General features: G+C 39.7%; 2 protein-coding genes across 5 annotated transcripts in view; one reads left to right on the top strand and one right to left on the bottom strand.

The window, feature by feature from the left end:
• Window positions 1-2: 2 nt before the first annotated feature.
• Window positions 3-5,778, bottom strand: ikzf5 (IKAROS family zinc finger 5). 2 transcript variants are annotated; one of them, XM_034682694.1, is made up of 5 exons: window positions 5,500-5,778; window positions 5,349-5,407; window positions 5,027-5,198; window positions 2,776-2,949; window positions 3-2,694 (listed from the first exon to the last, which is right to left on the bottom strand). In XM_034682694.1, the coding sequence occupies exons 3-5, from the start codon at window positions 5,157-5,159 to the stop codon at window positions 1,730-1,732; spliced, it is 1,272 nt and encodes a 423-aa protein (XP_034538585.1). In that variant the 5' UTR covers window positions 5,160-5,198; window positions 5,349-5,407; window positions 5,500-5,778; the 3' UTR covers window positions 3-1,729. The 2 variants fall into 2 exon arrangements, with proteins under 2 accessions (XP_034538585.1, XP_034538584.1); XM_034682693.1 differs by having other exon boundaries at window positions 5,349-5,776.
• Window positions 5,765-12,604, top strand: part of LOC117812092 (G-protein coupled receptor 26-like) — a 158,577-nt gene continuing 151,737 nt past the window's right edge. Inside the window, exons 1-2 of one of the 3 annotated variants that reach the window (XR_004631129.1) lie at window positions 5,765-6,008; window positions 8,173-8,275. The gene's annotated coding sequence lies outside the window, so the exon portion shown is untranslated. Of the gene's footprint in view, window positions 6,009-8,170; window positions 8,276-12,604 lie in introns of those variants that run through there. The other 2 variants (XR_004631130.1, XR_004631131.1) reach the window with 2 other exon arrangements.

Here is a 12,604-nt window from a genome sequence, read left to right as displayed (position 1 = left end):
AGCACAGCTCAGTTAGAAAACACTTTACTTATAAATTAGTTTGATTAAACTGTGTCACAATAAAATGATTTGCCATCCCAGAGGGAGAGAGTGATCGCCAACAGGCTTCGACATTCACCATTACCTATGAGCCTACAACACACTGAGACAACATAAGGCAGTCATTACTGGATGCCCCTATTACTGGTAAGCATGGTGACGAGGAGGTGGTCCTAAAAACAGTAACTATTTTCTCCACGTGTGTTGCCAAGCAACAGACAACAGTACCCAATACAAAGAACAATCTTACTAAAGAAGCAGTCTTACTGCATCATGTTTTGCTTTTTTGACACTGAACATCTATCCAACCACTCAGAATACAATACTCAGTAATAAATATTCAGAAAGGGATCCAACGGGGGAATCTCAGTGAGTGTCACCACAAAGGCTGAAACATGGCATCCCTGGTGCTACGTCACAATTCTGAAAGTGTTCACATGAGACACAAGACTTTGTGATTCTGTCCTAAACATGGAGATACTGGATATCAAAGTGACTTCTTACAATATCAAAAGGTCCAAGTGTGAGATGATGAACTAAATGGATACGATAAAGCTTTTAAACAAAACTGGTGAAACTGATGAAGAAGGGCACTGTGTGGAGGGATTTCAAAAACACAACTTCTACAAAATCTAGTTTCACAACTTGATTGGCTGACCAAAACGAACTCACTGATACAAAGTCTGGTCAGCTTTTCACTGTAAGATACCTTCCTTTTAGTTTTGATCCCAAAGTTTCTTTAGCAGCATTCATGGAACAGAGTTTTGGCAAATCGTGGCTACCATAGAAAACTACAACGGCCAACCTTTTCTGTCAAAGGCTCCGGGCCTATCCATTACAGCAAGAAGAGGAAATTTGTGATAATATCTATTAAACTTCAAAATAACAGTCCTCTCTGTCTTGGCCACACAAGAAAAGTGACCATGTCAGGCACTGCAAAGAAAGAGTAGTAATGCATCAACCACTCAAGTAATTTCAACAAGGCTAAAGTAAGATCACTCCAGGTCAACAGGTCCACTCCTGTGTTATATAATCATCGTGCCCAATCTTTGGATGTAACTACAGGAGTGTTGAGAACTTATTTGGGTGGCTCACATGGTAAAAAAAAAAAAAGGTTTATATATTTGTGTAGCACCTAGTACATCTTAAAGGGACAAGCTCCGGAAAATGAGAGCCAACTGGCTGCTCTGGCATGCCCAACAGTGATTGTATATCTTTCAGTATCCACTTTTTAAAAATGTGTTCATAATGTTCTTATGGGAGGCTCAGAAGAACACCATTACTTTTCTCATTCCTGAGCTTCTCTCATCAATTCCCCCAGGGAACAAAATGATAAACCTGACAAATAAGGAATGTTGTGTATTTGTGCACCCACTAGCTCCTTAATCTGGCTATGTGAATGGTTGTTTTACTACTTAATGTTGATGACAGATTAGATAATAATGAGCCTCCCTCCACCACCACAAATAAATTCTCAACCTTCTGAAACACTGATCACTTCTTTACAATACACTTGAATGGGCACCATACAAAAAGAAACCATCTGACTGTGTCCATCTTCCTGTATGAGTACATCATTCAAAGGCTAGGCTACATCAAGGCCAAGTATAAGACCAATAAATAAAATTGCTATGAAATAAAAATAACAAGCTGTCCATTGAAAGTTCATTCAGTTTTCTTCACTTATCCTTCACTTGTGCTGCCCACGGGCAAAGTGGCAGGCAAAGTCATACTTGCTCTTGCACTTGTGGCCACAGATGTTGCACTGAAATGGGTTCTCATACCCATGGCAGCCCATGTGGATGGTGTAGAGGATATTGTCGGGGAAGTAGATATCACAGTGCTGGCAGTGATGCAGCATATGGGGGTCCTGAAGTGGGGCAGACAGGCCAGGGGCTGGTGTACTGGGTTGACTGTTGGAGATACTAGGGGTACTGGTGCGCCCACTATGCTCGCTGCAGGGTCCCCCTCCTGGGCTGCAATTGCTGTGGGGAGGAGCCCGCGGCTCTGGGGTGATTGGGGAAGAGGAGGAAGCGTGGGCCATGCTGGCCGTGACAGCAACAGGAGCGGTGGCAGGGTGGGGCTGTTGGATGAGGAAGGGCTTCTCATCCACGATAGATTCTGCTCCCGGAGACATGGGAGGCTGAGTCTGGGCCTGGGACTCAGAAGGAAGGCTGGCCAACTGGCCTGCCAGGGTAGACAGCTGGTTCAGGGGGTTATCCATAACCATATCATGATGATGGTGGTTTTGATTTGTTGAGTGCCCATCCTCCACTGCTCGACTCTGATTATCATATGTTTCCTGACGCAAGTGAGGCAGCTCATGGGAGAAGTCATTCACATTGTCCGCCTTGTGCACCACCATAGAAGGGGGGCTGAAGTTGATGAGGAGTCGTCGGCCATAGCCCAGAGAGCTGGCCTTCTTCTGTAAAACACTAAGCATTTTCTTGTGGGAGAGAGAGCGAGCACCTTTCATTGGAAGGAGTTTGTGGCGTCGCCGGCGATGGTGGGACAGGTTGCTACGATCGCTGCAGCGGAAGGAGCACAGCTCACACTTATATGGCTTCTCGCCTGTGTGGGACCTCATGTGGGCTTCCAGGTGGCGCTCGTAGGCCGAGGCAAATGGGCAGAGGTGGCAGCGGTGAGGTTTCTCTCCTGTAAAATTGAGAAATAAAGGGTAAATAAAAAACTCTGCAAAGGTTATATATCCTATAGAAATGTATCTTGACTACTGACCTGTGTGTATTCGGATGTGCTCAATGAGCCTTGCTGTTCCTCTGGTGGCATAGTTGCAGTAACGGCACTTAAGCTTGCCATCGTAGGTCCTCTCAAAACCATCCACTAGGATCCCTGTGCTGTCCTCCAGTGACATGTCCACAGAGGGGTGATCCAGTCCATTCTGACTGCAGTCTTTAAACACATTATAGACACATTAGCAGGACATATAACTTATACAAAGAAAAATAAGTACTACAACAAACAATGACTGTACATTCTAAACCAATAGATAGATAGATAGATAGATAGATAGATAGATAGATAGATAGATAGATAGATAGATAGATAGATAGACTTTATTTTAGACTCATAGGTCCATAACAGCACAAGAGTAATATAAAAGACTAAAAATAAGTAAAATACATGTCCAGCAAGAATAAAAAGATCATATGACCACAGTTTACACATTCATTTTGATCAGAGCATAAAAAGGCTTTTGTTCCAATGTTTCCAAAAGCAAGAAAATACCTTGTGTCACTTAATGACGGTTGACTGAGCTCCCTTAAAATGTCATTTTCAGAATCAGCTAAGCGACACATACATTTATACATCAAATTTCTCAGTACAGCATGAAACGTAGGGACATTGTTTGATACAAACATAAAACTTGCACTGGTCCATCTTGGTAGTTTAAGAAAATTCGATATGCATCATTATATGCTACCTGAAGCTTTTTTATTTTAGCTCTACTGTAACTGCACCACAAATGGTATATAAAGAGGAAGCTCTAAAAAGCTCTGTTTTAATATTATCTGTGCACATTGGAAACTTACGTGCCAGCATATTGGCTTGTGCATAAAGTTTACAGCACTGTCGCTGCAGATCATCATCATCACATAAATCATTTCTGATAATGTCCCCCAGATATTTGACTTTGTCCACTACACTAAGCACTTGATCAGAGATACAAAAAGAAGGAAAGTTTTGCTTCTGATCATCCTTGGCTTTCACAATCATTATAACACTCTTTTTGCTGTTGAACTTGATGTCATGCTGAACACCATAGCTAGAGCATATTCTGAGCAGTTGCTGTAGGCCAGCACTGTACGGCGACAGGATGACTAAGTCATCAGCATTCATCAGATGATTAACAAGTCTATTCCCCACCATACCACCATAATGAAATGTATTATTCATCAGTGATATGTTGCAGGTACTTTTGTTGTATTTTGACAACTAACGTGGCAGATAATCAAGCATAGCATTCACATTGGAAGTCTGCCAGATGCTTGCCTAAAAATGAACAGTGTATAGTTTCTCTAAATGAGGAACCCTGATATACGTCTTAATTTACGCTGAACGGTGATTAAAGCTCCTGTGAGGAACTTTCTGTTGCGTTGGCTTTGGCGCCCCGTGTGGACAAAGTGATACCTCTATCGTTGCTGAATTAATTATGTTTCTGACATGAAATCTCCTCCTGCTTTCAATTAATAGTCATTAAGAATATTTGCTGCAGAAAAAGTACTAAAAGGGTTTTTCTTTGATGTGCTGTTGATCACCTCGTCTCACACCTACCCCCTCAGAGCTGTTTCAGGCTTTAAAAAGTCTATGATTTTAAACACATTTGCATGGCTAACATACAACTATACACTAAATACTGACAGATAATTAGTATGGTTTCATTAAAAAATATAAATGTTTCTGTGTCTTTTTAAAATAACCAATTTACTGATAGGTTATTTCAGCTTTGCTCTTGTTTGACCTCTTATTTTGCCTCAAATATAATCAATTTAAGTAAATACTCATTGATTATGTGCTTAAGAGTTGCACTATATTCTTCATAAGTTTATTTTTATCATCTGTTTTATTTTAGTCTTTTATACTGGTCTTTTTGAGACATTCTGTTGCTTTGCCTTTCTTTTATATCTCCTTTAAAAACCCTTTATTGCCTTTTGAAAGCAGTATAAGTGTCCTTGAGTTGTTGCAGGGTTCTTTGGTATTCATAAGTTCACTGTATATCTTTCCTGAATAAGAGGGCACAATATTTCAGGGCAGAAAAAGTGAACAATATAAGTAGGAACTAGCGTTCTTTAGTGTTAATTTAAAATTTAAAAATTATGAAACAGAAACTGTTAAAATATTTTCTAATGGTTTTGTTTGATTTTGAGGGTCATAAAGGGGCATGATTGTTGATTTCAGCCTGTTTCATAACGACTCAGAAACTCCTCACAGGAGCTTTAAAAACAACAACTTGTTGACACATTGTTACCTGGTGGCATCTCGTCCACCTCCTTCACACCACTAACAGAGCCTGATATCATGTTGACATGTTGAGTCTGCTGGCTCAGATACTCCTGAAAATCCTTCACGAAATCCAGCGTGTCCGGTTTTTCTTCACCCATTGAATTATAGTGCTGCAGATTTCCAGTCCAGCACAATTACTAAGGGCAAAAACGAAGAGGCATTAGTACAGGGAATTTCCTACTTGGCTTAAATGTCACACAAAAAAAGCCATCATGCAACCAATTAAGATGTCAAAAAGTCACTTTCGTCAACGTTAGCTAGCTGATGTTTTCGAGAGGCAGACCTACCTCTTTAACTTTCGGCTGAATGTGATTTGTTTTGTTTGGTTAGGGAGGCTGTTTTGTTGCTATCCAGACACAAAGACAAGATAATCCTCAGAATCTCTGATTGACAAGCAGGAAATCAGCACAATCCAATGTCTGGGTCGCTCCTACACACCGCTCAGCATCATCGTCATGTTGTTACCAAAGCTACGTACGCTAGCCTATCATGAAGAAAGCATATTTGTCAACAGGATCGTCGGTATCTACTTGACACACTCATTATTTTCTACCGTGATTTGTTTAAATCCTCGACGGTGACAAGTGTATTTTGTTTTCAATCCTGTTCGCCCACACGGAGAGACAGCCTGCTAAATCAAAACAATAAACCAGATCGGGGGTGAAAGTTCACTTAGTGTGCGCCGATAAAATCCGTCCGGTAACAATTTTACTATTCCGCGAAGAAAGGTTCCCACCACTGAAGCACGAAACTTCGCTCGGAATACAAAGTAATACAATTACCTACAATGTTCATTACATTGACAAAAATATATCTTAATTTTTACATCATGTGTGCAGTGACATATGAATCAACAATGCACCATATCAAAGTTTAATCGTCTATAAAGACCGACGTTTTTAATTTTGATTGTGAACAAGGCCTGGAAACACTCCACCGAGGATTAGGTAAGATATAGTTCATCAAAAATGATCTTCTAACATATACATCGACGTTGCTCGGGTTTATGACCTATAGTATTCGTCCAAGTAGGCACCGGTTAGTTATTTCAAATGTTTTTAAAAACTATATAAGCATTCCAAACACAGGGTTCCCACGTGCCCTGGAAAAACTGGAAAACCCGGAAAACAGTTTTCCAGTTCTGGAAAACACCTGGAAAATGAGGGAAAAAGTTAAATGTCCTGGGAAATCACGGATTGTCCTGGAAAATTATTCCAACAGGACTGTGTGCGATTTAACAAGGTTAAAAAAACACATCCCCATTCAACATTTGAGGCCATTTTTGTCATTCAGATCTATTTAGGTCAATTTATGCACTGATCCTCTGATTATTATTATTATTATTAATAATAATAATAATAATAATAATAATTTATTTCAGTAAGGCAGTTTCCAGATTCCTTTGCTGGCTCTTTTGTTTTTTCTTAGCTAATTTTATAATTTTTGAGAAAAGAGAAAGCTGAGATGAGAGTTGGCCATCATTGTTACTTGGTTGCACTAATGAAGTGCTGTCCATCTGCGGTTGCATTGTACTATAATCAATTTGCCATCATTTTTAAGCAGGTAAGAGATGATTTCATGGATAGCCATAGACTGCATGTCTTCAACGTAGACTTCCACTCATAGGAACATATTAGACTATTTAGAAACTAAATTAGGAACTCAATTTAGACTGTCATACCAGCTTGATCATCACTGAAAATGTCCTTGAAATGTCCTGGAAAATCTCTGGAAAAGAGTGGGAACCCAGCAAACATCTTCCAACAAATATCTTACAGCTAGCTGGAAAGTTTTTAAAGCTATATTACACAGGGTTATTTACAATTCAACAAACTATGCAACCCTTTTCCTTCCCTTATTTAAATCATTTACTTTGAGGGAAAAAAAGTGTTTATGTCAAGTCAGCAAAGAAATGTTTGGATGAGGCCCTACTTGGGTATTTGTGTTTAGTGTCAGCATTTAAACTTTAAAACCCTGCTGATGGTTTATAAAGCACTGAATGGTTTAGGCCCGAAATACATTGCTGATCTGCTACTACTTTATGAACCACCTCGACCTCTGAGGTCATCAGGTACTGGTCTGCTTTCAGTCCCGGAATCAGAACGAAACATGGTGAAGCAGCGTTTAGTCATTATGCACCACATATCTGGAAAATACTCCGTGAAAGCTGTAGGTCCGCTCCAACTCTCACCTCTTTTAAATCAAAGATTAAGACTTTTTTTATTTGCCACTGCCTTCCTATCTTAGCTCATTTTAACCCACTTTAAATTAAAATTTTAATGTAATTTTTAATATATTTCTAATTTTCCTTTTCTTCTCTGTTTTATTATATTTGTCATTTTAATTATGTTCTTTTATGCCTGTCTGAATGTTTCCAATGTTTTAATGTAAAGCAAATTGAGTTCCCCTCGTGTATGAAATGCGCTATACAAATAAAGCTGCCTTGCCTTGTCTAATGGGCTTGTACAAAAGTGAATGATTTCCACGTGGCCCTGTGGATAGCTAACGAAAAAAGGATTTGTAAAAGTATCAGCCAAACATTTAACAATACTCTTTATCCAACTGGCATTGTTTTACAACAACATGAGGAAACACCAATGTAGTCCCACCTCCAGTGGAAGTTGGGTGATAACATATCCACTCACATTCGTGACCTGACACACTTTCAAATGTAAAGCCTGCAATTATGCAGAAGTGGCAAATGAGGCACAACAATTGCATTACTTTCAAAAGCTATTGACTTATTCATGTTTTATCACAATCAATAATTTATCAGTAAGCGCATGGTGAAGATCATATTGCCACATATGTGTCAGAGTTGTTAGAAAACCACCGAGGAGTAGATGATAAACGACCAAGTTGAATGAGACCTCTGTATCCTTTTACCACATTACAACTGCTTCTGTCAGGGTAAAAGAGTTACAGCAGTAATGTAAACCTGCCACCTGTGAATTCTTTACTTTGTAACATGAGTCACTTGCTTTGTGTTAAAAATTTAACTACCTCTCTACACTGTTCTCTATAAGAACGGTGCTTGTGCATGTCGTGTGAATGTATTCTTGTAGAGCATAACTAAACATTGAAATACTCTATTCCATTGTGTTTTAACAGGAGCATTTGAATCTGCGTATGAACCTGCTGATGCCTCCCCCACATCTGGGTGCAGCTCATCATCTGGACACTAGATGGCGCACATGTCTCAGTGATGAAACAGGTGCATCCCACTGTCCCACACACAGGACACATGACATGAGATACAAAGCACAGGCTGTAGGCTAGTATTTCCTAAAAGTCCTAACCTTACAGAAAAGGCTTGAATTATCAAGATTGCACACATCATGGCTGTCACTGTACAGGACGCTGAGTGTACTGTTAGTCCCTATCTGTGTCAGCTGCCAGTCCCCAGGTACAGCGTGTGCAGGGCCCTCGTAAGACGTGACAGTCGACCTTGTCAGTTGAACCATGACCGCAAGAGCAGCCAATTACATCACCTTCTAACAGCCTGTCCACACTAATGTTATTTTATTGCAATTTAATTATGCTCAGGTTTCCACCAGAGCCAGATCCTGTTAAATAATTTACACACAGCCACAATGATTTGTCAGCAGCTAAAGACAAAGTGCGTACTTCTCTGTATTCTCATTTATTTACACAGTTTTGTTGTTTATTTAAATGTGCAAATCGTTAAAACAATAGTCCCGAGTATAACTTCAACTCAGCATTGGAACCACTGCAGCTTTTGGTTTGAAGGATGGCTTTTAAGCCTAAAAATACTAAGAGGAACAATTGGTCAAACTTAATTTTGCATTAATGACATGTCCACTGCACGATATATTAAGGTGTTCTTTAAAGGGCAGTGAGAATATATTAATGAGACTAGGAGCAGGTAATACTCCTAATAGGGCTTGCTAGGGCTGGCATTTACTCGCCAAGATGCTGTGGTCACACAATGAAACCTGTATAGAGATGACTTCCTACATTGTTCTTCATTTAGTTGAAAACCTTTGGTTACAGTTACACAATATCTAATGCAATATAAACAAGTTAATCCAAAATGTCTCTATTTTAATACAATTACTAATATACTTAACATTTGAAAAGGTCTAACTTGAACTCAAAACCCTCACAGGATTGAGCTAAATTATTCGAGTGAGTCTGAATACAAAAACACGGCCACATGCAGAATGGGCTCAGGGATAACACCTGTCTTTGAGAAGGTTGCAGTGTTATCCACTTGCTCTGATTCACATTCAAAAGGCCTCAATGAAAAGGTTCCCTTCTCCTCTTAAGCGCTTGATTTACAGGCTGTTTGTGGTTTAACGCCACACAAGACAATTGATTTGCTCCTCCTCTCCTGAAAGAAATTGGAATTTAATTTAGAGAAGGTCTTGAGCAGTTTTTAAAGACTTGGTGTCATTTGTTGGGCGCGTGTAAAAGCTGCATTAGAGATTACCCTCCTGGAAAAGCTTTTTAATCCCAGACAAGTGCAGCCATAGTAACGATAGACGGGAGCCTCTTGGAAACAGAAAGGTGAAGGGGGACTTTGACAAGATTTATTCTTCTCTGACTGAGACTGTTTCTTTCTTGAGGTCTCCGGCTCCACGAGGAGCATTTGAAAAAGAACTGAGGGGTGGGGGATAGGATAAAGGAGGTATATATTAAGCTTTTCTTTCCTCTCACCACTTAATTTCCTTGCAGGCGCGCCTTGCGCCGATGTAATGAATGTAATTGCCGCCTTTGATGAGAATGCTATTATCTGGATCACACTTTACATGGGCAAACAAGACGGCCCCTCCCTCGGCCTCCGCCTCCCATTTAACTCAGCAATGAGACCCCCCAATTATGCAGGGAACAAGTGGCTTTTCATAAAGCCAGCGTGTCGCTCTTGATTGGTGAGGCTTGGAGCCGGCTACATGTGGACAAAGGATAGATTAGATGTGATATAGGCACACCAAAAACCCCATTTCCTTGATTAATTTCCTGCATGCCTCACAGAAAGGGCCCGCTCTGTCTCCACTGAATTCTATCTGTCCTTTAAAGACAAACTTTCATCTTCTGATGGATCGGGCAACTCAATGGACAGACAGACATTTTATTGACCTAAGTTTGACCATAGCTGCGTGGGCTTCAGGAGGGAGTATGAGCTGCAAAGAGAAATGTTTCACTTGAGCGTGGGAGGATGGGCTTATTTTTCTTGTAAAAAACTCAAAATCTCCAGTTGTTCTGCCTTCAGTTGGGACTGTCTCAGTTTTCATAATGATCTTTTTGTGCTCTCGTGTCAACACGCTCAGCACACACACACCCTCTCTTTCTCACACTCGCACACAGAAGCATGCTAAACAGCCATTTGATAATAGTAGCAAACAGATATGATGGGACTTTATGAGGCGATGCGCGATAAAGCTGCTGTCACTTCAGGAAGTCTAAGTGTTCATCTGACTGCCTTATTACCGTATTAAAGCACCACTCGACAAATTCACACACCTCAGCCCGGTATCTGACAACCCGCTGTGATTCTGTCCACCATTCCTACTGCCTGAAATATTGAGAACAATCAAATGCACTGTCACAAGTGACAAATTAGACTATTAAACCACAAAGATTGTCATCCTTGAAATGTATTCACAGCCATTTGTTCTTTATTGGTGAGTGATTATTCCTCCAAGCAAGGAGTTCTCCAATGATAGATTAGTAATCAATTCATTTGACTATCATGCTTTGACAAAGGCTGTGAGGGATCAGTCGCATGGTCACTACTTTTCACTTTTCATGGTGCCGTTGGGCCTGATGGATGCGGGCTGTCCGACCACCTGACTCTTAAAGGTTTATACCATCAGAAACAGGTTGCCATCCGGACCCAGTCACGCCAGAGAAGGAATTGGCCAATATTTTTGACTGAAGTGGCATTTTAGCAGTATTTATTTGATGGCCCCACTACCAAAACCATGGGCCACAAATAAAGAAGATGGTATAATAGCTTTTGACTGGCCGGCCAGCTCCCGACTTGAAATGAAGTGTCCAGTTCTGAGTTATCGTGGCCAAACGTCATTTGTACAGCCTGAAAAGTGGGGACATTTTTCTAGCTTGTCACTCTCTGGCTATAGCTCATTGTCCTGAATGATGCCTCTGAACGCACAGTTGCCCTAATACGAGTATTTCACTCGCACCGCAAGAAGGCTGGTAATGGATTAGCCTGTCTATAGGATGATAATATAGTGCGTCTACTGGCACATCTTTAAACAGCTATGGGTTGCAGCAGGTAGAGAATCAACTCCCTGAAACACTGCTTACGTTGAGCTCTGATCTTTGCTCCCTCTCTGTAATTCAGAATAAAAGAAAACAAAGACCTCAGACTAATCAATGTTTATATCCATTAGTCTGCTGATATTTCTCTGAACTCATTGGTTAGTTAATCATTGCTTTGTATTTTAAAGGTCTACAAATAAAAAAAAGTACACATACCATGAGAAATCAGCTGCCTAATGTGACATTTTAAACAATTTTTCATGGCTAACATACAACTGTACACTAAATACTGACAGATAATTAGTGTAGTTTCATTAAAAAAGATATATATATATATTTTTTTAAATAACCACTTTACTGATAGATTATTTCAGCTTTGCTCTTGTTTTACCTCTAATTTTGCCTCAACTATAATCAATTTAAGTAAATACTCATTGATTATGTGCTTAAGAGTTGCTCTATATTCTTCACAAGTTTATTTTTATCATCTGTTTTATTTTAGTCTTTTAAACTTGTCTTTTTGAGACCTTCTCAAAAGGAAGTTGCTTTGCTTTTCTTTTATATCTTTTTTAAAAACCCTTTATTGGCTTTTGAAAGCAGTATAAGTATCCTTGAGTTGTTGTAAAGTTCTTTGGTATTCATAAGTTCACTGTATATCTTTCCTGAATTAGAGGACACAATATTTCAGGGCAGAAAAAGTGAACAATACAAGTAGGAACTAGCATTCTTTAGTGTTAAATTGTATGACAGCAGATAAAGACCAGTATTAAAATCATAATGTATCAATATAGAGAACATAAAACTGTTAATCTTTGAGGGCTGGACATATCACAAACCCCAGCTCACTCTAAGTGTTGAGTTTAGATCTCTGTTTGGATCCACTGGAGTAAAGAGTTCATGAAGTGGATGTTTCTGTTAATGCCTCAGACGTTTCAGATTCATGAGGTTTTTGCCCTCTAAGGAAGATTAATCAAACCCAATTTGACTGTTTACTTTCAGGCTGAAATATTAACAACAAATGACCATCATGGAGTCAACTGGTTGTAGTTTTCCTCCAGGCACCAACAGGATGAAAATAAGAAAAAAGAAAACTTAAATCTTCAAGAAGTGTGAGTCCCACTTTGAGCTCTCCTTGAGTTCTGATCTCTGTATGGATCTGCTGGAATGGATATTGAGTCGGAGTAAAGAGCAGTCTGAAATGGATAGTGTGGCTAATGAGAGGGAAGTTTTAGATTAATGAGGCATCACCAATTCTTGGACTCCTAAAATTCTCTCAAATTTTAGTTTCTTGGTTTGA

This window comes from Notolabrus celidotus, chromosome 4 (genome assembly GCF_009762535.1).
Source record: "Notolabrus celidotus isolate fNotCel1 chromosome 4, fNotCel1.pri, whole genome shotgun sequence".
Taxonomy (NCBI): domain Eukaryota; kingdom Metazoa; phylum Chordata; class Actinopteri; order Labriformes; family Labridae; genus Notolabrus; species Notolabrus celidotus.
This window is presented reverse-complemented; position numbering and strand designations above follow the sequence as displayed.

What these genes read in the sequence shown, in the direction of transcription:
- ikzf5 (XM_034682694.1), bottom strand. Translation starts at nt 5,159, where the DNA reads ATGGGTGAAGAAAAACCGGACACGCTGGATTTCGTGAAGGATTTTCAG. An exon ending in GGTGGACGAGATGCCACCAG is followed by an intron (nt 2,950 to 5,026) that starts GTAACAATGTGT and finishes ATGTGTTTAAAG; the next exon opens with ACTGCAGTCAGAATGGACTG. An exon ending in GCACATCCGAATACACACAG is followed by an intron (nt 2,695 to 2,775) that starts GTCAGTAGTCAA and finishes TCAATTTTACAG; the next exon opens with GAGAGAAACCTCACCGCTGC.